Source organism: Gadus chalcogrammus, chromosome 7 (genome assembly GCF_026213295.1).
Source record: "Gadus chalcogrammus isolate NIFS_2021 chromosome 7, NIFS_Gcha_1.0, whole genome shotgun sequence".
NCBI lineage: Eukaryota > Metazoa > Chordata > Actinopteri > Gadiformes > Gadidae > Gadus > Gadus chalcogrammus.
The window spans coordinates 22,658,911-22,684,539 of NC_079418.1; the positions used below are offsets into that span (position 1 = coordinate 22,658,911).

General features: G+C 42.5%; 2 protein-coding genes across 2 annotated transcripts in view; one reads left to right on the top strand and one right to left on the bottom strand.

Moving 5' to 3' along the window:
• ntm (neurotrimin) overlaps window positions 1-25,629 on the bottom strand; it is a 336,788-nt gene that overhangs the window by 310,525 nt on the left and 634 nt on the right. Inside the window, exon 2 of the mRNA XM_056593493.1 lies at window positions 24,493-24,556. Within this exon, the coding sequence (XP_056449468.1) occupies window positions 24,493-24,541 (49 nt within the window). The 5' untranslated portion in view covers window positions 24,542-24,556. The remainder of the gene's footprint in view (window positions 1-24,492; window positions 24,557-25,629) is intronic.
• Window positions 22,163-24,101, top strand: lim2.1 (lens intrinsic membrane protein 2.1). The gene is made up of 4 exons (XM_056593497.1): window positions 22,163-22,337; window positions 22,652-22,801; window positions 23,079-23,213; window positions 24,046-24,101. Exons 1-4 carry the CDS (start codon window positions 22,163-22,165, stop codon window positions 24,099-24,101), a joined length of 516 nt encoding a protein of 171 aa, XP_056449472.1.

Sequence of the window (25,629 nt, forward strand, 5' to 3'; positions counted from 1 at the left end):
GATGAAGCAACCCCCTTAGGCCCTTTCATCAACATGAGAGGGATCAAAGATAGGTTTGAAATGATTGCAGATCTGTGGAGGCTCTCACTGGTTGGACTGCAGTAGACTATGTGTTTACGGACTGAAGGGCAACGTGATGGAGTGTTCAGGGGCCCGCTATGCTGTTTACACTTCCCTGGCTAAAGAAAAATGAACTGCAAATTGATTCTAAACAGGGTAAATGTAATGGTAGGGGATAAACAACGATTGCTTCATGAACAAATTCACACACAAATGTTAATATGTCAGAAATGGTTGGTTTTACATAAATGATCAACTGTGATGGTAGATATGCTACATTCCAAGGGGTAACACATTAAACCAGGACTCATGACGAGAATTTCACACTATTTTGAGTTTTCATAGAGTAAATACCTAGTATTACCAGGCTTCTCAACGGATAGCTATTTGTACGAATAGCTAGAATCGATATGAAGAAATGTCAATCTCTTTTATTTTCAGCTCTACTTCTTTATAAAACCACATTTTAATAGAAACCTTTTCATACACTTCACCAATTTACTGAATAATGGTACCGTTAAATCAAGTCTTTCTTGTATGCCAACCTTAATGAATCATCTTTATTCTCTCTTACAATGTGTCTCTATCTTAGCGATATTAAATATTGTGTAAACTACGTTCTCACCAAAAAAAAAGTAATAGAATGCGGGTTAGGCTATTTTACATATAAAATAGTATTTCAACACAGCAAGAACTATATAAGTAAATGATGGATGCATTTTTGTGTAAATGAAATATACATCACAATCACCAATCTATAGGCCAAATATATCTTTAATGTTTAAGTAATGTCATGTCTTTTATATTGCTGTACAGCAGATTAAACAGAGCAAATCTTTTATGAAAATGAAAGCCCCTCACTGAGTATTAGTGTTGAGTAATTCGTTTAAATGAAATTGTTTTGTGCAAATGACCCAATCAATGTTAAGTCTTCATTGGAGTGTTTTTATTGGAGCATTGGCTCCGCCTGGTGGCTACATTGGTACAGCCCCGTTGAAGTTCCTTTTAAGTAACCCTTCTTTGTATTCTGTATTTATCTATTGCATTTCAAAGTGAGGTAGGCCTAAATTAACTACAACACATTGCAAAAATATCAATATTTGTAATCAAATAATCATCTTGTTGACATAACTGTAAAGGGAATTGCAGAAATTAGAGGAAACTGTATTATAGGCGTTCGTTCTTCACACAGGCTGACTGCTGCCCTCTGTCGATGATACACTGCACTCGTAAATCAAGACTAGAAATTATTGAAAAGCGAGAATTTGGTATTATTCTCTTTTTCTAATATATTTGCATAGATTAGAAAAAGTGTTGAATTACCATTATTTTCTGTAAAATATATTATTAATATTAATGTTATATATGCCCGAGTGTAGGTGCCCCTTCTTGTATGCACTTAGCTGCTGGTTAAATTATGGCTACATTTCTCCCACATTAATCAGTGTCAGATTTCCAGCGCTGCAGGGCCTGGACTCTAGTTCAAAGTGTCTTCATGTTTGTAATCTCTCATGGGAAAAGCGAACGTGTAGAACAAACACAGGAGCAATTACACAAAAAAATGCAAACAATAAAGAGCCACCAACCACCTTACCCCCACACACACATTTTGATTACATTATCTATACTAACAACTACCATAGGCCAAATAAACAGTTTCTTCCTCTCTTTAACTCAGCTTGATTCATTGTAACCCACACTCCAGTGTAGCATATGGCTCCTTAGCAGTGAAAAAGAATCAGCCGGAGTGCACAATCAGTAATCCTCTCTGTGTGTGTGTGTGTGTGTGTGTGTGTGTGTGTGTGTGTGTGTGTGTGTGTGTGTGTGTGTGTGTGTGTGTGTGTGTGTGTGTGTGTGTGTGTGTGTGTGTGTGTGTGTGTGTGTGTGTGTGTGTGTGTAGGGCATTGGAGGGGACCTGGGATAGAGGAACAAATACAAGGTGATTAAGTCGTAGCCACTCTGTTCCCTGCGCCAGTCATGTCACAGCACCTGGTGAAAAGACCCCATAATGCACTTCTCTGTTCTCCACCCCGAAGATTTCCACCATTAATTCCAGATTAGAGAAATGGCTTTGCTGTCTGTCCTCCACTAACAACCTCTCTCACACACTCTTTTCACTCTCCAACTTACCCCCCCCCCCCCCATCACCACACACACACACACACCCACACCCACACCCCCACACCCACACCCACACACACACACCACTCCACCACTTCCAATCCTCCACCACTTACCTGTGATATTGTGTTGGCCAACTGAAATGTTGTGGATGCAGAATGACAATTAATGTGTGGGTGTGTTGGGTATGTGTTGTGTATTGTGTATTGTGTGTGTGTGTGTGTGTGTGTGTGTGTGTGTGTGTGTGTGTGTGTGTGTGTGTGTGTGTGTGTGTGTGTGTGTGTGTGTGTGTGTGTGTGTGTGTGTGTGTGTGTGTGTGTGTGTGTGTGTGTGTGTGTGTGTGTGTTGCTCTGTGAGGATGAGTGGATTTATGCTTATGTCTTTATGTATGCAAAATGTTTACCTGTGTGTGAGATGTTAGTACATGTGTGTGCGTGTGTTTGTGCGTGCATGCGTGTTTGTGTGCAAGCCCGTGTGTGTGTTCCATGATGAGAAACCTAAGTGGGTTTACACGTATAATGGTGTACTTGTATGTATGGCCTGTGCATTTATCCATGCTGGTTGAGTGTATACGTCATGTGTGTACATAAGCACTTGTATTTGCCCTGGTTGTCCAAGCATATGTCTGGCTAGTGCTTGGGGGTTAATGGGTGAAAGGTTGGTTTTGTTCCCGGCATGAGAGTTAGCCTGCGGGTTTCAGCCGGATCCGCCACAAAGAAGATCACAGCAGAGCAGCCTTGACTAAGGGGATTGGAGAGAGGGGTACTTGATGGATATCTTATCCCTGGGCTTTCAAACTGGATGCCTAATTGGCCCGTCTGTGTATTCAATTTGTTAATTTGGACCCTCGCTGCCGTCCCTCAGTTCACAGTATGGCTCCATGTTTTGTGTTGGGGGGGGGTTACCTCGTATTGTGTTGTGGCGATGGGCTAAAGGTCTCTAAATATTCATTGAAAACTAAGATGTCTTCGTGTCTCTTCTTCAGAAGCATAAAGGACGTGACATCAGGCCCATCCGCTCAGATCATTTGTTTTTTCAGTTTGGTTTTAAGTGGCTATTTCTAGAATTTTTCCACATAGTGGACATGGTACTATGTCGTCTACAACTGCTAACAAAAATCCCAGTTATTATTATTGAGGGAATCAGGCCTATTCGGTTAGCTTGCTAATTACTTGATAATGAATACAAAGCTTTTGGCAGGTAGCAGAGTCAGAGGGGCTTATTGCTCTGTCGCTGATAGCAGTGCGCCAGCTACAGCGTTGCTAATACAGATATGCCCTTTGACGGAGCCAACTGTGTATAAAAATACAGGAGGCTAGCCAGCCCACTGTCTGAGGGAGCAGGTTGAAAAGATAATTAGGATAAAATACAACAACCCCTATACAGAGTTGAAGAGAAGGACAGAAATCCCCTTTCAGGTCGAAAGTTTAAATAACAACAGATTCAATAGCAGTGAGAAGCCTTTGAGGTCTAAGAATAATTTTGAATGATATGTTTTTACATATGGAAGCCATGTTTATAGCCCCGAATATTTCCAAAGGAAAACATAATCAAGGTTGAAATGGATTTGAAGGTTTGCTTGTTATATTTCTTCTTCATCTCATTTGTAAAAAAATATTGAGAAATATTTCTTTATTTTATTATAGGTTTTTATGCTATGATTCATAGCTGGGTCTACAAAGTAGATTATTTATTTAACCTTTTCAACAACAACAACTAGATATGCGGATTTGAAAGACAAAGCTAACGAATAAACGTGTGCTTGAGTAATTCGCATCATGATTTCATGATGCAAATTACTTACCCAGCTCTAAAAAGCAGTGTGTTGCCTGTCCACAAGAGGTCGCTCTCGCTAAAGCTTTGAGGAGACGTCAAGCAGCCCTCCAAAGAATAAGTTTGGAAGAAATTAAAGTTGTAACGTGAATACTCAGTTCGGAAATGATGAGGTGATGGCAAACCTGAGAATTAACTAATAAACCTATCAGCAGGCCTAATCTTGATAAGCTTTGGAGACACTATTGAGTAGTCTGCTTATCGAATACAATGAACTGACAAGGAATATCAGCATTATTGTTATATTCTGATTTAAAATAGGCCTGTAAATGCCTCAAGATGAGTTACCGTCAGCCTAATTCGTGCGTCTTTGATGTCGTCTTAATCGCCCTACCATTTTAATTGTATTACCTCTACATTTTATAATAGGTTATATAGCCTTTAGCTTAACAATGCTAAGCTAATTCTTTGCTATGGCACCACAACGTAAATTGACTTTTGTCAAGAAACGGCAATCTGACAAGATTACCGTTTCTTCCTACAAAAGAAATGCAAATACAATAATATTGCAGTATTAAACAAATAGGCCTATAATAATAAAATAAAATAAAAAATAGTAACAAATTAAAACATGATATTCGAATGACATTCTTTGTCAATTAAATGTCCTTATTGAATCTAGACATGAAGGGGATGACATGAACATTTGTGACATCTTTCAACGTAAACTTCTCAAAACCATACAAAACACAGAAACACCCCCCTTAATCTCCCTCATCCTTCTGTCTGCTATTTTCCAGGACCCACCTATGGGCATATTATGTGGGTGGGAAATGCCAAAAAGGGTTCATTTAATCACTATCCCACTTCAGAGACGTTTGGTGACCCCTGCACACTGCCATTGTGCTTGCCAATTATATACAATGAAAGGTAAGCTCATTATAACAACCCTCAGTATATACTTTTAAAGAGTTTTCCTGAGAGGGCTTTAAAAAATGTTTAACCACTGGGCCAGAATCCCTGTTTTCACACTTGATGATTAGCAGTTGAACCATCCGGTAATATAAATTGAGAAGAAGTGTGGGAACAGGAGGTGGTTCAGTGACATCAAGTTAACAAACACGGGTCATGAATAATTCCCTTTGTCTTGAATTTAAACATGGTGTGTGGTTTGTATCTTTCTTCCAGTGATCTTGTGTTTGGCTAGACTCCCCACACGTTTTGAACGATATAAAATGATTTGTGTTCAGGTCCGAGAAAATGGATGTCCTAGACCAAAATTAACTTTTCATAAGTAGATATTTGTGTTGGTTTCTTTAGTTTTCAATTCGTATTCTTGGTGAGAATTATAAAAAAAAAATGTATATATACAATAAAACAAATGAATAACATGTGTTATGCAATTCCATCTTCATGTACTCTTAGCTAATGTCGTGAATATGGATGATTTAGAGAATGGAAATCTTAGTATATTGACAGGCAATTCATCAGTTTATCAATAATTGTATGATAAAGTAATTCCCCTTAATAAACTGTCAACTGTTGTCCATTTTATCGTCTGTTTACAAGATAACTGATTAGTTACGCTTTTAAAGGAAGAGATATTAAACGACAGTAAGAGCAGGAGATGCAGCAATTAATTAATACTTTCAAATTTGCATAGCTTTTGCGTTTGGCCAATTTTGCCAAAATGAATTGCACTTTCATGTCGATACTTTCAGATATGGAAACAAGGCTTAGTTTGATTATATCAAGGCATAAAATGAAAACATTCAGTTCAAACACTTTTAATCTTAATTGTACTCTGAGCTCAGTTTACATAATGATAAATTAGTATATTATGACATTAGTTTTATTTTTTTATCTTAAGTTCTCTCATTGAATACAAATGTCAATCAGCACAGATGAATCCCGGTTTTATTCTACAGTGTAACATATGGATTCACAAACCATTTTGTGCCGCATACAAATTACAACATTAACTACATGGTACATGTATGTGGTAACCAATGATGCAAAAAATCTATTTGTATATTTTTGTGTTTCACGATGTACTGGAGTCTATACTCACGAATGTGCTATCTTTTTAGGCAACACACCTTGTTGTAGCAACCATGGAACCTAGGCTCAGACCTGTAGCCATATGCTAAATGTTATTCCCTCCCTTCCTCAAGCCACTTTCCAGTTTCTATTATCACAATGTTATCTTTGAAGGCAAAGAGTCCATGAAAGTAAAGTAGACATTTAAGTCAAAAAAGGATGGACATGTCTGGTGAGGCCAAAATGTGGTTGTCATTTTGTGCTTCCTGCACTTACTGGGCTACGGTGAACAAATACTTCTGAGAATATTAACGTTAGCATACCATTAACGTAGCAAAACCTTTTGGAGGGTGTGACGGCAGCATGCCAAAGGCGCCCATGGGGCAGCCAACGCAGTGCACACCTCCAGAATCTGTGATCCAATGTTTGATAAAATATGATAGAGACACAGATGTTGAACCAAACAGCAAAAGCCCTGATGAGATCCCTGGTACACTAGTACGGCCCTCTGATATGCTACTACACCAATAGCCAGGTCACGGTGACCAGTATCTACGTCATCAAATGCAGCCCCCTTATGTTCACACGACACACAACAATGGTCTGTGCTCGATAAGTTCTTGCACATGCGCACTATTGCAGGTGCCGAAGAATGTTTCAGGCTTCATAAAGTCAACAGATGGGACCGTCCCCTTGAGAAGATGGGAATAAAGGAATCCTAAATAAATTATGTTGAAGGTGGTGTGCCCTCTGCCTGGACAGTTGTCCTGCTTCCAGGCGCATAGTGCTTTTTTAAAATGATCTTTCTCCATCCGAACCCTGGCTAGGACTCTCTGGAACTCACATAGCAATGGACCCCGTTTCTATGTCTCTAGTTTAGGCCTACTATAGTATATAGTTGCACATAAGCGAGTGGTTGTCCACTAAAGGGGCCTTGTTCAGCTCTGGCACGCCGGCCTTCTGGACACTAACCACAGCCGCCGTCCATCACAGACGCCATCTCGAGCCGCCCTTGTCGTAGGAAAGGAAGCCTGTCTGCCGCTTGTATTGACTTCCCCTCCCAACGCATAATTCCATTAATCAGACCAATTTCCCTGTGGGCAGTGGTTTATTTCCGTCATCAAATGCCTGATGAAATCTTTAGCCGCCGCGTATTAGGAACAATCTCTACAAATAGCTGATAGTGTTAACCAGTCACAAGCTGGGCCGAGGCGGCGCTGGCCTCTAATTTGAAAGGGAGTGAGGTGATAATGCGATGTGTCATCCTTTTTGTGGGTGTGCATTAATGGCACCAGCCAAGATGGCAATGGACGGCAAATCATCTTCCTCCAGCGGGATAGGAGGGGGGTGTTTTGGTGTGAGGTGGGTTGGGTATGGTGTGAGGTGGTTCTGTGGTTAGGCGAGAGTGAAAAAACATTGACTGGCAAACTGCAGAGCCACAGCAGCCTTTAATCTATTACTCCTGTTGGGAAGGGTTTTAATGCATCTCACACGAGATGGCTCCCACAGCGCGCTCGCTCTCTCTCTCTCTCTCCCTCTCCCTCTCCCTCTCTCTCTCTGAATGAACAGTTATGCTATGCAGCATTATGTAGTACCCCAACTGAATGCTTTTAATGAACATCTGCCTTGTGCACTTGCTTTTTTTCAAATATAAAATGAATAGGTTCGGTTGACCTTTAGCCGGCCTGAAAAAGCAAGTTGAGTTGCCGTCATCAACAATAAGAAGTGTTAGGGGATTTGGGGGAGGCTCTTAATGTGCTTTGGTCACACTTTGGGCGATAAGTATGTCAAAGTCAGTCATTTAAAAAAAGAAAAAAAATGAAAGTCAGATCACTCCCCAAATCATCAAATCTGAAAAAGTATTTTTTTGTAAATAAAGCTGAGATCAGAAGATAAGAATTTACAGTTATTATTAGAAAGTACTCAATTTGTGGGTAGCTATGAGAGAAATAGGTGAAATAATAAATAAAAAATGTCAATTATTCAAAATAATACAAAGGCTGGGCAACTGCTGTTCAAAGACATAGCTTAAGTACAAGGTTACTCATAGCATATACTGTACATGGTTTAGTCTACGTAGTTCATGTGGTTTACTGCAGCATGAAAACATTGAGAGAGCAGGAGGTGGACAGGAAGTAGGAAACATAAGTGACAATGCTGGAGCAGTTTGGATGGCAGCGTTAAATAAATAAGAGGTAGCCAACATTTACCAGTAGTCCAAAATAATAAAATTCAGGTCAAATGGAGGGATCGTTTATACAAATACAATAATAATACTGATCTCCATTTTTCATGAATCAACAGTTGTTGTCTGTTGCATATGATCACAGCTACATGGGCAATAATATTAGGATTTTCCTATATTAGAAAAATCTGCAATTTTCAAGCCATCTTACCACCATCAGGCTCCGGATAATGCACATTTTGAGTGCTTACAGCCGGTGGCCGGTATATGGGTGCATCCGTAATCTGCCCATGTGTGTGTAGTGGGTCTGCATGACGCCAGCAGATCAGGTGTGTTACCATGGTGCAGAATCACTCCTAATGGAGATAGTAGCTGGACAACCTCCACGCCTCGGTGATCAGTCAGCATGGGGCAGCCAGGGAGGTGATGCTGCAGCCTGCGGACACTCTCCCTGGGCTGGAGTTATGGGACTCACGAACACAAGGTCACTCATCCAGGCCGAGGGACTGCATACTGATCAGGTATAGAGCTAGAAGTGGACGTTGTGCAATAGGCCGTGCTGAATGAGCTAAACAGTGCCTCAGTGGTAGATGTAGCATAATGTTATCTATTGAGATCCGGGGATACTCCTGGGAAGCGCATAGTTTAAAGCTGCTGTAGGCAAGATTAAAGAACTATTCTTTATTATTTATAAGTGTAATTTGTTAGAAATGCCATAGCCATCCACCAGATTTAAAAGAGTGAAATGCTCTCTGAGAATTTCCTTTTTGGGCTGTCTCTGTATGAGACAATTTAGATTAAGAGCATTCCCGGCAGATTTCTGGCCAATCAGGACAACTCTTCATGATTGCTTCAGGGAATCCATCTAGCCTGTCAAAATTGCTGAGCCAGAATATTTCAATATTCAGATATTTGTTAGTTACGGAAGTATTCAAACCTCAATTCAGTAAGCGAATGCTTCCGTTTTTTTTTAATGGTCTTTGCTTTTATAAAACAAAATCTAGTTTAAATGCCTATATTTGCGATGTGCAAGTAGAAGGTACGGTTACGTTTCGTCCTAATATCACAGTGATATCCCGGTTATAACACTATGTGAATCTGTTGTTGCACTTTGACACCTGCCATTCAGTGTGAGAATCTGCACGACAGACAGAGTCACATGTTAAACTAACAGTTTGTAATAATAATAACATAAGATCAATTGTCCAAGGGTTCCTCCACAAGATTTGGTTTTCCAGGGTGGCACTCCCACTCCTCAGTTGTGGCCATAGGAATAAGAGGTTGCCGCAAGCTGGGGGGCTAATTAATGGCTTTAGAAAGGTGTTAATGCTGATGATATTTTGCAGCTATTTCAATATTTAAACAAGGCCAACGTATACGAAAGACTCAACCTTCTAATAAGGCCAACGGTTTGTTAATTTAAGAAACATGCATAGAATAGATAGCAGTGTTTTTTATGGCAATCCGTCCACACAATCAAGCCTGTTTGATTTCTCTCAATGAATACCACTGCCGTGCAATTTTTTCAAAACTTTGCACAATGTTCAAACCACCTATTCACTTTGTGATGATTGGAAGTAGGCCTAATCTCATATGGAAGCCATGTGTCTCCATAAACTTTGAGGCCACATTGAAGATTTGCCTTAACCGAATCGCACCCGGATCACTGAGTGGTTCCGAAGGCCACTCACGGTCTACTTAATTTCCCTTTTCCATGTAAAGGCTTAAATTTAAACAATATTTTTTTCCTTGCAGGGGTTAAGATAGTTTATATGATGATTTAGAGTAGTCATGATCACCAGGCTAGAAAATAAAGCTAATGTTTAGAATGAATCTTATCCGTTGTCCGTAAGGACACTCTTTTGAAGTAAAACCGGAAATCAAAGCATCTTAACAAAACATACTTTATATATTGTTATGATGAATTAGGACTTTATATGAAGGCTTATGTAGATACAGGTATGATAACAGGAGGTGTGTGGATGATAGCTCTCGATGTAAAAATACATAATTATGCGGAATCCTCTCTTAGCACGTTTTGCAGGTATGCAAAAAACTCCATTGTCTCTGAATAACATTTGTTGATGTTTAGGCTTATGCCTGCTTCTATTGATATGTCTTTTCACATCTTTCAAAATAGGGTAGGCCCTCACAGTATGCCGTACTACCCCCCTTGATCCAATCAATCAAAAGCCTTGTTCATCACTTCACTGACCAAAGTCCAATCATGGAGAAATTGGACAAATACATTCAAAGAGAATCTGTGAAATGCACCCCTAAAATCTGCATTGATGCATTTGTGACTTCTGATCAGGAAGGCATAGACTTCACAGGCGACACCACCTTCTCAAGCCCTGCCGATGTACACACGTATTTCCCTACAAGGACCATCCTTATAATAGCCAATTGTTTCTTCATCACAACAAATTCCAAGCATCCCCCACTGTAAAAATAAATAAATAAATAAAAGGATTCTACACCCAGCCTTATATGCACATTTCATCATGCCGGCATCTCTTTTGAGTGTTTCCAGAATCTACCGCGGTCGATAGGCAGGAAGAAGCAAAGTAATATGCACAGGTCCTGCCCTTAATTTGTTCACACATACTTCTACATTTATACAAAAAAGGGTGTGTGTGTGGTGTGGGGGGGCTTTGGTATGCCTCTGTCTTGGGCTCCTCCGTGCTAAGGAGTGTGGCAACAGCTGTTCATTTGATGCTGCCTGCACCTTTGTTGACCCCCATCTCCGTCGGTACGCTCGCTGAGACAGAGGAGAAATTAGTTGTATTACCCGCCCGCTGCCGCGCGGCTCTGGCTGTGATTCTGCCCAGATTCTGTCCATTACGGTGGCCCCTCTGTCTTATTAGCCTCAACACACCCGCTAACATGCCAAATCACTGCTTCGTGTGGCTCCCGCGAACCTCCACTCACAGATAGAGGGGAGAGAGGGGGAAGAAAATAAAAATAAGTAAAAATAAATAAATACGGCAAGAAGCACATGCTGGCTTGCTAGCAGATGGTTTGGAGCAGCAGTGTGGATGACAAATGTGTTTACCGAGAAGCAGCAGCAACGTCGCCTCAATTTGTGTTGTTACGGATGCTTAAGATGTGTGGTGTAAACAGGATGCATTCCCCGCTGCCGTTGAATGGCTCATCTAGGGGACGCTGTTTTTTTCAAACTTTATATGAAATTAATCAAACACAATACGCACATTTAGAACATTTCTAGCTTAATAATGGGATTTGGATTTGTACACCTGCCGAATTAGATGCCACGTGGTGATACGATTTATAAAAATGCTTTGAAATGCAAAAACCTCAAGTAGAATCTGTGTTAACATGGTTTGTGGAAGTGTGTGCGTGTGTGTGCGCACAATGGTTAATGGGCAAATTATGGCTGAGGGCCATTACTGGGAAAGAGTTCATTCATTCACCTGTCATTACATATATTGATCCAATATTCCAACACCTTTCCTCTTTCTTACCCAACAATTACCTTCATTTTCGTCTCTTATATCCAACTGTCACTCAGAATGGAAACTGCTGGGGGTCTTGCCTAAAATCAGTCCATGTGAGGTGCATGCTGACCAGTGGTGGTAATCCTCCATTCATTCTAGCAGGTTCCATTGACCCTCGGTTAGGACTGCATTGTCCTGAGTTCTGGTATTATCTAACTAAAGCAGACCTGATTCGAGATATCCGAGTGTTGCTAATGTTGTAATATTGTGAACAATTCACTGCAAATAAGAATACAGATTTCTCATGATTTTACAATTATCGAAAGCCTCGCCGTTACAATTTCTAGACCGCTGTAATTGAACCATATATATATATATATATATATATATAGCATTTAAGACAGTATATGGTCTCAGCTAATGAACTTCACTGACAATCATATTAATCAAGTTGTAATTCACAGAGCTGTTCTGTCATCTGAAAGTACTATTGTTCCTCTGCATTGTACAAGCCCCATGATAACCATTATGGGAATTACCATAAAAGAGACAGAATGCAAAATTGAAGGCTGTGAAAGGAAAAGGTTTTCAAACACTCTTTGGAGCATTCTGTCCCATTTGTTATCGACTTGACCTACCGGGACGTTTCAAATGCAACATTTCCTTCTTTTTTTTTATATTAACCTCCCCCCCTTACACACACAAACGACGGGCTAAATCCTATCGATCGTGCGCCGGATTAAGAGCACCTGATGCAGGGCGTCTGTAATCCGCGGGGTCTTTTAAGAGTCACCTGGTCCAACAAATGGGCCGTTTTTAAAGGAGTATAATGTGTTCTTAAATTATTTTATTGATGGGAAGGGGCTGGCCCCCGCCGGTACCCATACAAACTAACTGGCCCTGCTGTGAAAGGGTCAATTTAGGCTCCCTTTCTCCATTTCTTGGTTATCTGCATCTGTGCTCATGCTGAGTTGCGCTTGAGGTGGAGTGCGAGGTGGAGGTATGAGGCAGGAGAGGTCCTGCATTTAACACGCTCCCTGCGTTCCTTGTGGCGGCTGGGGATTATTCACAGAGCCATTAAAAGATGATTTGTTTCGTCTAATAATTGTAATTTAATAAGATATTTTCGGTATTCGCTTAATTTTATAATTAATAATGTCTATGTACGCCTTTCTTCTTTGTTTTAGCGGACTGAGACTATATTTATGTGTAATGGTTTAATATGTTGAATAAGCTATCTTAAAATCTAAAAAGGTTCTAACTTTGTCTTTCATGTTTTGATTCTTAATGAATCACAAAAAAAAACAAAGGAAAATCCCCACCCTTCAAGATGACTGACAACCCTGACATATGAATCATCGATTGATACTTGTTTAATACCGAGCGCCCCAAAATGTCTACAGAGTACTGAAAGAAAAACTGAAAATCAAATGAATGCCGGCCTCACCCAGGCTGACCAAAGCCACACATTGCGTTCAGGCCTCCCTGCGTATGCCAAACAAATGTATTCCAAGCAGATCTCACGCGGTGCCCGACCACAATGCAGCAACAGCCAGGGTGACATTTTGTCTTTCATAGGCCCTGGCAATTTTGCCCATGGAAAAAAATGATTAGCACTGAATGGAAGGGGGTGGGCTGTGGTTAAGGGCTGGGGGGGAGGGGGGGGGGGGGGGGGAAAGGTGTGCAACGCTTTTCGAATCAAGCCGACTGTGTATAAGGTAGGCCGTGCTAATTGCATTGCTGTTTGTGTGACCTCTGCTTAAGTGCATGAAAGCCTCCTGCAAACGGCAGGTTAAATTGCATTTTGCAGTAACAGACGGAGGCCCCCGTCTAGGCACTCTGGCTAATAAAGTCATTTGTAAATGACTCCTCTTTTAGACTCCATTAGGAAGCGGAGCGGGGAACATTTGGTTTGATTCGCAGTCAATAGGAATGTAATGAGCACATCCTAAGACGCTAGCACCCGCCAAAAGGGAATAATTAGAAAGATTGCCTTATGAACTTGTTAATTATGCCTGTTGCCCTCCCTCTATTTGCACACCCGCACTCACACATGTGCACCCATGCACACAAACAGAAACACCCAAGGGTCGGACTAGTTGGGATGTAGTTGACCGAATTGTAACCCTTTAGTCTCAGATAATTTTACCAACAGGGCACGTGTCAGTTGGTCGACATTACAAATATCAGTTTGCAAAAACCTGCATTTACCACCTACCCCCCACCCCCGTTTAAATGTGTTACTAACTGTGGCTAGATACATTAGAATAATAATACAATATTCATATCCTTACCGTCATATAATTGTAACTGGATTCGTACGAAGCAAGCTGAATAAATAAGTCACAGGTCCTCGGCTCGGACACACGCAAACACACATACACACAAACACACTGTGCGTTTGTGACGCACTCCATTAAAAAAGTACACTACATGCAATAATGCATTTTTTGTAGTCATTTGTTGAATATGAATTTCAATTTTGAATCACATAACCAACTCTGAAATAGAAGCTTGCAGGTGTTTGTGTGCAAAGGATATCCAAGAACGAAGGGAGGCAAGAAGAGGTGTGCGCCTGTACAATTTGATACTTTGTTCATTGGATCTTTCCGCCCCAGCCCTTATTTCAGCGCTACTGGACCCGTTGTTGTGTCCCCATGTTCACATTAGTGGCTTAGCAGGGGAAAGGCAGGTGTTAAACCAGTTGGAGGGGGGAACACTCAGGTCCCGTTGCTTGCTGACATGGAGGGGGGGGGGGGGGGCATTGTACGCCAGTGTGGGCCAGTTGCTGAAGGTCTGATGGGGGCTAATCCTTAACCACAAGACCTCCTTGTACCTCCTGAGGCCAAGATTTGGAAAGGGGGGGGGGGGGGGGGGGGGGGGGGGAGTTTGGTAGCCTGAGTAAAATACACAGTTGGGGGGGGGTAGGGAGGATGTATCTTTAGCACTCAATAAGCACCTTTCCCCGTTATGGACATGGGCGCATACACATTTGCGAGGACACAATCACAGAAATTCACATAAAGACTGAAAAAAGCAGACACATTACAGAGATAGACTCGCTTACATCAAGGAGAGGGTTAAAAACACAATGACAGAAAATAAACCACAAAAATCGTTTCACCCAACACACATTGTCGACAGACCTGTGCCAGGCACAGACACACACACTCACACACACACACACACACACACAAACACACAACCAGTGCAGGGCAACAAAACAAAACATATCCTGTCAATGGCTGTGTGTGTGTGTTGTGTTGTGCGCTGCGTGTCTGGGTGTGTGTGCGTGTGTGCGCACAAGCCCACTGACCCATAATGACCCCTCCATTCTGAAGGTAACAAAGAGTGGGTGTGAAAGAGGCGTGAGATCACACACATTTGAATCAATCGGCTGAGTGCTCTTATTCAACAGGACAACGCGCCGCGGCGAACGACATCATCGCCTCGTATGTTTCGACGCCCTCGCCCCCCCCCCTCAACACACACACACTAACTCACGGCCTGCAAAGAGGTCATACTAACAGGCCGCGGTGTAGATAATGATTAATTAGCGTCTGTTGAATGCCATACAGGGCTAATTTAGTGGGTTGAAAACACGTGCACCCGAGCCCGGGGCTTTTTGCCCGGGGCCTTTTGCCCGGGGCTTGTTGCCCGTGGGGTGTTGCCCCGGTCAGCCACGCCATGCTCGGATGAAGCCATGCTGGAGTGGACCTCAAAAGGGCCCTTTCGTCTGTCAAACTGTAAGGGAGACGAAATTCGTTCAGATTATTTGGATATTTAATTTGCTTGCATGTTTCGGTAGGTTTGTACGTTTTTGATTTCGGCAGCAAGCTTTTGTTAAAGAAGTGGTCCGTCTCCTCAAATGGTAAACAGCTGATTTTACCCACGCTCCTTTAATTCGACCACCAACTGCTCCTCTCAGGAGGATGAACCTCTCTTGGGAAGCGACCAACCCCACTGAAAGGAAGAGTCTGGTCCCAGCGACGGGGTCCCAGTGGCGCCCCTCCCACCCCCCACCACCCGGACCACCACCTCACCCTTCTCTCTCCACGCTCCCTTTCTTCCGCGGATTAAACGGCTTTTGTCCACCTCTTGCATTTTTATATTACACGTCTCTCCCTCTCGCCCTCTCATACTTTGCGCCTTCACCGGGAAGGGCTTTCCATTTCCTCCCTGAGGGCTGGGAGCACGCCACACGCCTGGCCTCCTGGTTTTTCTTCTTGCTCACTTAGGGGGAGCAAATGACCAGCGAGAACTCCATTAGCAAGATGCGCCAACACGCCCCCCCCCCCCCTTGGCCTCCCACCCTCTCTCTCCTGCACCGCCAGCCCTCCTCCGTCGGGGGTCCGTGCCGTTCACTTGTTCTGACAACCGGATGAAGTCGAGCCTCGAGCAAAGTGAGCGCGAGCGGGAGAAAAGGGGAAAAGGGGGCCGGGAGGTGGGAGACGGCGAAGGCTAGCCCCCCCGCGCAGATTTCCTTAATTGGGTTTGACTTCCACAATTACAGGGCAATAATGGCTCTATTGAGGCTGGGCCTTGTCGGAGTGAAAGGCCGCCGCCACGGCGGGTGTACTGACAGTTGCACTGCACACCCGCATGCTGTCAGAGGGCTTAGTGCTGAAAGAGAGAGAGAGAGAGAGAGAGAGAGAGAGAGAGAGAGAGAGAGAGGGAGAGGGAGAGAGGTTGAGCAAAAGAGAGAAAGAAAGGGGGGATTGAACTGGTGGCGAAGACACCGAAGAAGGAAAGAGAAATCGGGACGATGAACAATACAGAAAGAAAATGAACCAACACTGGATCAAGAAAAAAGGGGTCACTGGTAAAATAAACAAAGATAGAAAGAGTGTGGGGGAGGGGGGGGGGGGGGGGGTGAGAGAGAAGGTGGAAGGGTTGTGCAAAAGAAGAGAGGGGGAGGTGGGGCTGGGAATTGCCAATGGGCCTTGGTTAAGCAGTGGTTATTGAGTCTGTGATAGGACACCAGGAGGCCGGGGCAGCAACAATGACAGAATTAATGGGCAAGACACGATGAGAATGTCAGCCCAACGGGGGCCGGGTGGCCTTTGGGCTTCCTCCTGCCGCCGGAGGGACTGAGCTGTCTGGATCCCTTGGACTGGAGCTTGACCCGTCTGTCGGCACATCAGGCTTACAGCCATGTTTACAGGGTATTGTGCTTATCATAGCGCAATGCCCCTCCAGTTCCAAGTGCTTACCGGGCCTGAGTGCCAATCATTTTACTAGTGTGCAGATATATTTGGCCCTTGGACCGCGTTTTACACTTCAACACGTTGTGTGACTGTTTAAAATGTGTATCATACTGCACAGACAAAGGCTGCCTGAGATAATTAATTGTGCGCTAAAATAATAAGCTGCTAATAATTGATAGAAAAATCCCTTGCCATACCAATTAATACGAATACTTAATGTTGCTAATCTGAAGTATTTCTCAAGGCTAAAAAAAAATGAAATACAGAAAGAGAAACTAATGTGCAACAGATCCTTCAAATATTGCAAAATTCACAGACACAAATAAGATGAATGCAGTGTATGTCTAAAGCTAGCTTATACATCCATCTTTCAGTCCAGTAATAGTATAAATATTATATACATTATCTTTTCTAGTGTATATGGTATAATATATCTACCTACATATAGGAAATGTGCGTCAATGTTAAATATAGCACTGTACTTTATGTTCATATAGCATCCATTGTCTGCACAGGCCAACAGAAGGCTGCAAGAAGAGGGAAAGTTTCCCATGTCTGGCAACTTCTCTGTACTAAAACCACCTTGCTGTCATTTATTATTAGCCACAACAGGGGGCCCATTTTGACACTTCAGATTCAAGTCTCAGCAAATAGCCCTGGGAAGAGGAGCCACAAGCCACGAGATGGCTTTTCCCTGATATAATTTGTGGCTGCAAATGACAAAACAGAGGCAGAAATAATATATAAAGTCAAGTTTGGTGAGGGAGAAAATGGAAAAATATTTAGGGCTGTGTGCCACTCTAATGGATATCCTTGTGGCTGGGAGAAAATGGGACACAATAATGTGTTTGTATTGTCCGCCAGTGCTATTTCAGAGAGCATATCAGCAGAGATGTCCCCAGCCATTTTTTCGTTTTTTTTTGCAAGCAATCACTTAATGGGACGGAGAAATCACAATGACATAGATGTTGTGCTCCATTACTGGGCCAAGAAGATGGAGGCCGCGGATCTGTAACTAAAACATAGAAAGAAAGAAAGTGACAGAGAGAATGAGGCAGAGAGAAAGAAAATACACAAAATTTGTGGCAGAGGGAAGTAAATAGACAAAGAACGAAAGAGTCGGAAAGGAAAGCCGTAAAAGACCAAACGACAGACAAAGGCAACAAACGAAATCCAGAACTAAAAGGGAGGCCTTTCACAACACACACCGGTCTCGAGCATGTGTGCCATGTTTGCAGTGTGAGCCTTAAGTGCAGTCACTGACAGGAATTTCAATTATTTCATTAGGGAGGGGAAAATGAAAAGACTTAAGTGTTGTGATTTCTGCAGTCTTTCATAGATCAATCTAATGTGCGCTCACATTGGAAATCAACTGAGATGGAAGGGGGGCAAGTGAAGTAGCGTCCTCCTAAATCACGCAATTAAAATGGCAAATTAGTTTCTTGATATATTCATTTAAGTGGTTAAGTGGAAAGGTTTCTCTCCCGTCGTCCGCGGTGCTCTCTGGCGGGCAGCGGCTGTGGGGGGGGGGGGGGGTGGAGCGACGCGGAGGCTGCCATGCTCTTATGATTAGAGACATCGCTTTATTCCACCGAGGAGAAACGCTGAAAGCACTTGCTGCACAAATTAGCCATTTGAAGGCTTCAAAAAATGCAATTCGTAGGAGTTGATTTAACCATTTACAGGGTAGCATAAAGGTTTTAGAAGCATTTTGAACACTAATGTCCATAACTTCACATTTTCCATTAAATTGTCGTTTTGGAGCTCCGCCGGTTATTTTCAGTTTTTTTCCTGGTTGGCCTCATATCCGTCATCGCCTCTGTTCAAACATCATCCATGTCTTAACTCTAACCCATCCAAAGGCAGTTTCAAATGCAAGTTACACATACCCAAAGTTGACACCCATCGAATGCTCTCGTCATTCTAAAGATCATCCAAGGATAGTTTTTTCATACAGGCTGAAATACATGTTGGCATAGTTCTGCTTTTACAAGGGCGAGCGACCTATAAGAAGCCAGATGGACGGGTGAAGCTGTGCTCTTCCTGATTGGCCAACCTGCACGTCAGTATCATGTGGCCGAGCACATGCAACATGTCTGAAAGTCTCTAAATTCAGCACCAGGGCGCCGCGGTGTAGTCCTGTTTGCACCAAGCCATCCTCGTTGGTGTGTTTGTATTTGTATGTCTTTGTCCTGTGGAATCCCCCTTGTCATGTTATTATTCAGCCCAGGCCGGGTGTACCGCCCCAACTCCCTTCGATGCCTCCTGAGCTCCTAAGCAGCCCCGTGGCTGTACATAAGCGTGGACTTTCCATAACAAAATTAATGTCTCAAAAGCTAGATGGATCCAAGGAAACGTTGGATTTGCTCTTCCTTCACACAGCCATATTGTCCACTTTGATTGCGCAATGGGGGAAGGACATCAAATGCCCTTCTGGCTGCCATGCTCCAAATGGAAGAAAATAGGCCGTGGTCTATAAAAATGAAGTTAGATGTAAGTACGGCACTCAAATCTCAGGGAGGGGGAAAAAAATCCTTTTTGCTGGGGCATTTTGTTGTTGTCAATTGGCCTGAGCAACTTGCTATAATGCAGGTAATGGAGCCACTCTTCTCCTTTCATCTTGGGGGTTTGTGTGCGTGTCAAAGCAAAGGGAGGGCGAATGAGTTACAACTGGAGGTGGAGATAGACTCCCGGGGACACTGGGTCTCCCGAGCAGACTGGACGTACTGATGGGCCTTCGGGCCCCCGGCCGACAGACCAGTCTTGAATACACTGCCAGCTGCAGTCTGGGACATTTTTACCTTCAGACATATCAATTAGGAGCTAGGAGGGTTAGTGAATTAGCAAGTAACAAAAAAAAATGATATGAATCGGTTTCTATGTACTCTACTACAAATCAGACTTTAGGTTAACGTTAAAGTCTGATGGCAGACAAGCTCAGATCTGGGCGAATGGGGCGTTTTAGTTTATTCTCTTCAAATTTGTTTTCGAACATCCATGTTACTGGAGGCGGGCATTAGTTAGCACGTAATTGGCAATTCGCACAAACGTCTCAATAAATAGTAAATGTTTCAAATCATCAACATGTATACTGGGCACTGTAGACACAAGCATATTAAAATCCCTTTCTGAGAGCTTCATCCACAAGTTCATCCTTCGAATCAGTTTGTCTTCACTAGAAATCTGCACAAAGAAACAGGAAACAAGGGATAACTCCACCCTTCAGCTTTTGGTTCTGGGCCAGGCTCTGGCTAGCAGGTTCTGCTTTGACATAGTATGACTGCTAGATCCAAGATTGCTGCCTATGTAACATTATATGAAGCCAATTTATTTTTTATTCCTCATTGGTTTGAAGCGTTTCATTTGCAGTGGTGAAACGATCAACTGCCATGCTACCATACAAGTTGCTATCATACGTTGTAACCGATGAAGGAGTGGGAAACAACTACACGTCTTCTCAACTCATTCTCCAAAAATATGCACTTTTCCCATTTCAAAATGGTCTATAATTTTGAGTACTGAATTTAACAAATTGGTGTGTTTAAGCTACTTTGCTTTTGGACCATAGCTCAGAGACAAATGGGATTATTTTAAACTGTTACAATTCACTATATAAACTTTAGTGCATTTGTTCGGTTTTTAATACTTTTGAATTGCATCGAAAATGTATATGAATTAGTTATTTAACAGAACTTGGTAATCATAAAGATATTATATAAGAGGAACACAAACAATGGTTTATAAAAAAACATGGTCATAATAGCCAGTATAACGTTTTAAATAAATACCAAATGTGTACCAAGTTATGTATGAAAATCGTATTTTGGCAATCAGCTACCATAACAAATGATAATTATAATGGTTACATGAATATGATCATTTGAAAATGTAAGCTTATAACATATCACAATGAGTATAACACAACGATGTACAGGTATATATGATGAGCATTGTGAATTTGGTTCAGAAATGAACCAGGGGGCAACAGCTGTATGGATGGACCCCGTGCCCAGCTCCCTGCTGACGTCCGCTCCCCGCTCCTCTTTCAATCAAACCCATGCAGTCATCAGTATCACTTCAACCCACCCAGCTTTCGCCTTTTCTGTTTTTTCAGCAGATTCCCCAAACGACAAAACGGCTGTGCGGCGATTGGCCAGCAGCCGGCGTGGGCCCATTGTGTCGAGCCGCTGTTTGTTGTACCCCTTGACTCGACTCTCCCACCCGCTCAAACAGTAGTGCTGTTAGCTTGCTGGAAATCTGCCTGGTCTTGGAATTGCAAGATCTCCTTCCGTTTTGTCAGGCAGCAGTCTTTATAAAACGTCTTCGAAAAAGAAGGGGTTAACTCGAGGTAAGGTTGAAAAAACGAGAATATGTCAAAGATGCATCTGTGATGGGGCTTTATGATTTGGTGGCGTGCATGGAAATCGTAGCGTCATGCTGAACTCTTTGCGTGTTCTGACATTTGTATTTGATTCAAGAAATAGAATTGCGCCCTGATTAAATTATTTACAACATTCCCTTTTATTATGAAAAAGGTCTGTGTGTAACCAAACAAATGTTAATCGCAAGCGGGGGGGGGAGGGGGGGGGGGGGGTACTGGGTACTCAAATCGGGTGGGTTGGTAAAAAGAAAATCACAATTTTAAGATTATGGAATAAACATAATCCTCTGGCTAAGAAAAATTGCTTATTTTAGAAGTGGGGCTTTTAGAAAATTGGATTTAGGCTCAATTATCACAAAATATGACAATAATGAGGAACTAACATGAAGAACATTGGTTAAAAGATTAACAATAATAACAATGAGGCAAAAATTGTTAAATTCAGAATTCTTTGTTTTCGAGGTTGAAAATTATGTTGAGTGCCTATTTGTATCCTTTGCTAAATTGTATAGAAAAACCCTCCATGACAGGGTTAGTGATGCGCCCGGGGACGGTGAGGGTCACACCGTGTCCAGGTGGAACAATGGGCAAGTATCAAAGCTGCAAGGGTGATCGAGGCTTGCGATAGCTATAAAAAAGAGAGTCTATGTAAAGCTCTGTTCTCTCTGACTGATCTCCCAGAGAACAAAGTGGGGCGAACACTCACAGGCCACCCCGGAGCTCAATCCTGGGGAAATAACATGTTCATTTTCACATAGTTACTGACACATAGACCTTCTGTTCCTGAGCGCGGTGTGTGTGTGTGTGTGTGTGTGTGTGTGTGTGTGTGTGTGTGTGTGTGTGTGTGTGTGTGTGTGTGTGTGTGTGTACCATTGATGATTCCTGATGCTCAATGACCTTACGATCTGGTGTGTTTGTGTGTCTCCGCAGGTGCAGAATGTACAGCTTTATGGGCGGAGGGTTGTTCTGTGCTGGCGTAGGGAACATCCTCCTGATTGTTTCCACAGCAACCGATTATTGGATGCAGTATCGGCAGTCCAACAACTACATGCACCAAGGCCTGTGGCGCTACTGTATGCCGGGGAAATGCTTCACACACAACGACACTATCGGTAAAGACCGCTGGGCTCCACGGCCGTGCGTTACATCTGTGCTTGTGTTAACTGTTGTTATTAGTATCACTGTCAGTAGCCTTTTGTCTGTTGCATTTCGCCATAGGAAGAACACTAGCGTACTGACTATAGATTTATCGTTTTTTGAGATGTAGGGTATTGTGTTTAAGGTTGAGGCCCTCCCTGTCTTTGGACTAAGCTTAATTGCCTGGATGGACACACGCCGCATGTCGCTCACCTGCCTTGACCTGCATTTAAGCCTGAAGCCAACCCTGCTTCGTTGACCTTTGACCCCCCCCCTCCTTCCAACACAGCCCACTTGGACGCCACGCGTGCCCTCATGATCCTGTCGCTGCTCGCATGCTTTGTCGGCATCATCATCGGCATCATGGCCTTCATCCACTACTCCTCCTTTGACAGATTTGACAAAACCTTTGCTGCCAGCATTTTGTTCTTCATCTCATGTAAGTCGGGTTTTTGCTGGGTTTTCATCACAAAGCCGGTTGTGGCGATTTAGATTCACTGCTTGCTAAAGCTTTTTAGAAATAGTTTAATCCATTACTATTATTTAAATAAACCGCATTGTTCAATCTAAAACAAGGCAATTGTCTCATCTTACACTTCTACTCTGAAAAACATAAAAACCAAACCGCCCCTGCCTGCATGGACTGTACGTGTATGACATGAGACAACTGTAAGCTTAGGGTGTACCTCATTACTGCACCTCATGTACTCCTGCAGGCTTTTTAGTGTTGCTGGCCATGGCCGTGTACACGGGGGTGACCATCAACTACTTTGGGAAACGATACGGGAACTGGAGGTTCTCCTGGTCTTACATCATTGGCTGGGTGTCCGTGGTTCTCACATTCTTCTCAGGTAAACGCTGCACCCCGACACACACAAACACGAACACATACACACCCTACACCTGCTACCAGCCACCAGCTACATCAACATGGCCCTCTCCATTAGTAGGCTATAGCTACAGTATCTGATTTGTGGCATTTGCGCAGCACAGATGACTTCAAAATATTCAAACAACACACCTGTTCATTGGAAGTCATTGTTGAATATATACTAGGAGGACGCTCCACATTTGGCATTAGCTTTAGCATCAGGGTGAATTATAAAAATAATGATTTGATTTCTTGGTGTGTAAATGGAATAGGAATAGGTACGTCCATGTTTGTATCAACCGCAGGGTTTTACATACAGAGAAGGCTCTTATGAGCCCTAATGGGCTAGGGCCACTAGGCCCCGGCTGGGGGCCACCAGGAAGTACTCCTGACCGCTCTTTAGACTCCATGATGAGTCTCTGTGATGCATGCTGGGAATTTGTTGTGATTTTTTCTTTTAATTTAAAACACATGAAAATAACTGAATCGGCAGCACATATTTCCGAAATAAAGACAATCAGTCAGACCAAAATCGGACATATCGGCATGAGCCTGTTTCCATGTATACATACAAAAATATTAAAAGCAACTCCATAGATGTTTAAATCGTCAATAGTTTTACACAGGATAAACTGCCATATTGCGACACATGTACCTGTTCTTAAAGTGTGTATCAGACAAGCTAATTCAAGCTGCATGTAGGCCTAAACCCTTTTATTTTAAACCCGAGAGTCTGCGTTTGATCCACTAATTTAATACCCTAAGGCCACACGAAATATATGTTGAATGTTGTTTTTCTCTTTCTGCTTCAGGGATATTTTATATGTGTGCCTACAAGATGCACGAGTGCCCAAGGAACTCTCACTGATTTATTTGTACGTCTTGGCCATCATCAATGAGAACGACGGCGAGAGTTGCAACCTTTCTATTGGCTTCAATCTGACCAGCAACATGAGCCCCGCAGCGTTGGCTCTGGAAAATGACCAACGTTTCAGTGATTTCAATAAAAAAAACATGGAAAATGTGCCTCCGGCTTTTATATTGCTTACTCTTTGGTTGAATTTCATCCCTTTAGACCGTTTTTGTTTAAGAACTTGCCCACCTAAGTGCTACGAATAGATTCTGTTTGTGTTAGTGTGTTTGATTACCGTATCATCATCTGCAACTACATAAAATAAGCAATTTGTGGAATGTGCCGAAATATCACACTTACATGAACAAGTGTAGAAAAGTATGTATTTGTGGGAAGTGTTGCTTACCTTGATACAGCGTCATATTTAAGACCCTGGCCTTTCTCTTCAACTCCATATTCTTTTGTGAGTCCTGTCAGGATGCGCCACAATGAATTATTATTAATTTCTAACAAAAGGATAACTTTGCCTACATGGCTGGCAATAGGTAGACTTATTTGACTCTTCAAATGAACTCCTTAACGGAATGAAAAGTCCACAGGGAACACCACAACAGTTTTGTCTCACACACACACACACACACACACACACACACACACACACACACACACACACACACACACACACACACACACACACACACACACACACACACACACACACACACACACACACACACACACACTTTTTGCAATTCTTAATGAACACAACTCATGTTTGGGAACCTGAATCCAGGTGTAACTATAGGCTATCTGTGTTTTTGAAGTCTGAGCTGAATGCAGCATCGCAAGCCTCTTATCGCAATGTACCACTTAGGGAGTGACGCACTACCTGGTCTCCCCCGCATTCGTCCCCTGATGAAATGGCAGCTAAAAGCAGCTTTGGACGAACCAAGGGAACGGATCCTATTGATCAGCGCGTAAAGGCGATTTCGTCCCCATTTGTTCATTTACTTTCTAATTTTCTTCTAAAAGCAAATCCTGTTATCCTGACGCGCTCTTTAAAGAGAGTGAACAGAACGTCCACATTCGGTCAACATTGTTGTAAAGGTCTACCGTTTTTATTGAGCTTACGAGTTTTCCATTTGTGAAATAAATAAATGCAGGGAACCAGGTAAAACAACTGAAAAAGCCTACTAGACCTCAAGAATACACCATTATTATAATGATTATTAAAATATATTTGCCGTTTTTGACAATAACAACTTCAAATTGTAGTCTGGAGTTTATACAACACACTTCCCTGCATAATATAATTTTAATAATTAGCATTCTATCAGATCGAATGGAAATCCTGTCCTCGAGCCCGAGGATTACAACTTCCGCTGTAACATCTCACTTAATTGCCTAATAGCATTGCAGCGAGAATTCTGCCTACATTAAGACACTTTCACATTAGCCGGCATGATTGGAAATGTGATGACAACACGATATCAACAAATTATAGCAAACGGCTTCCGACACAAATGGCACCGGAGCAACACTT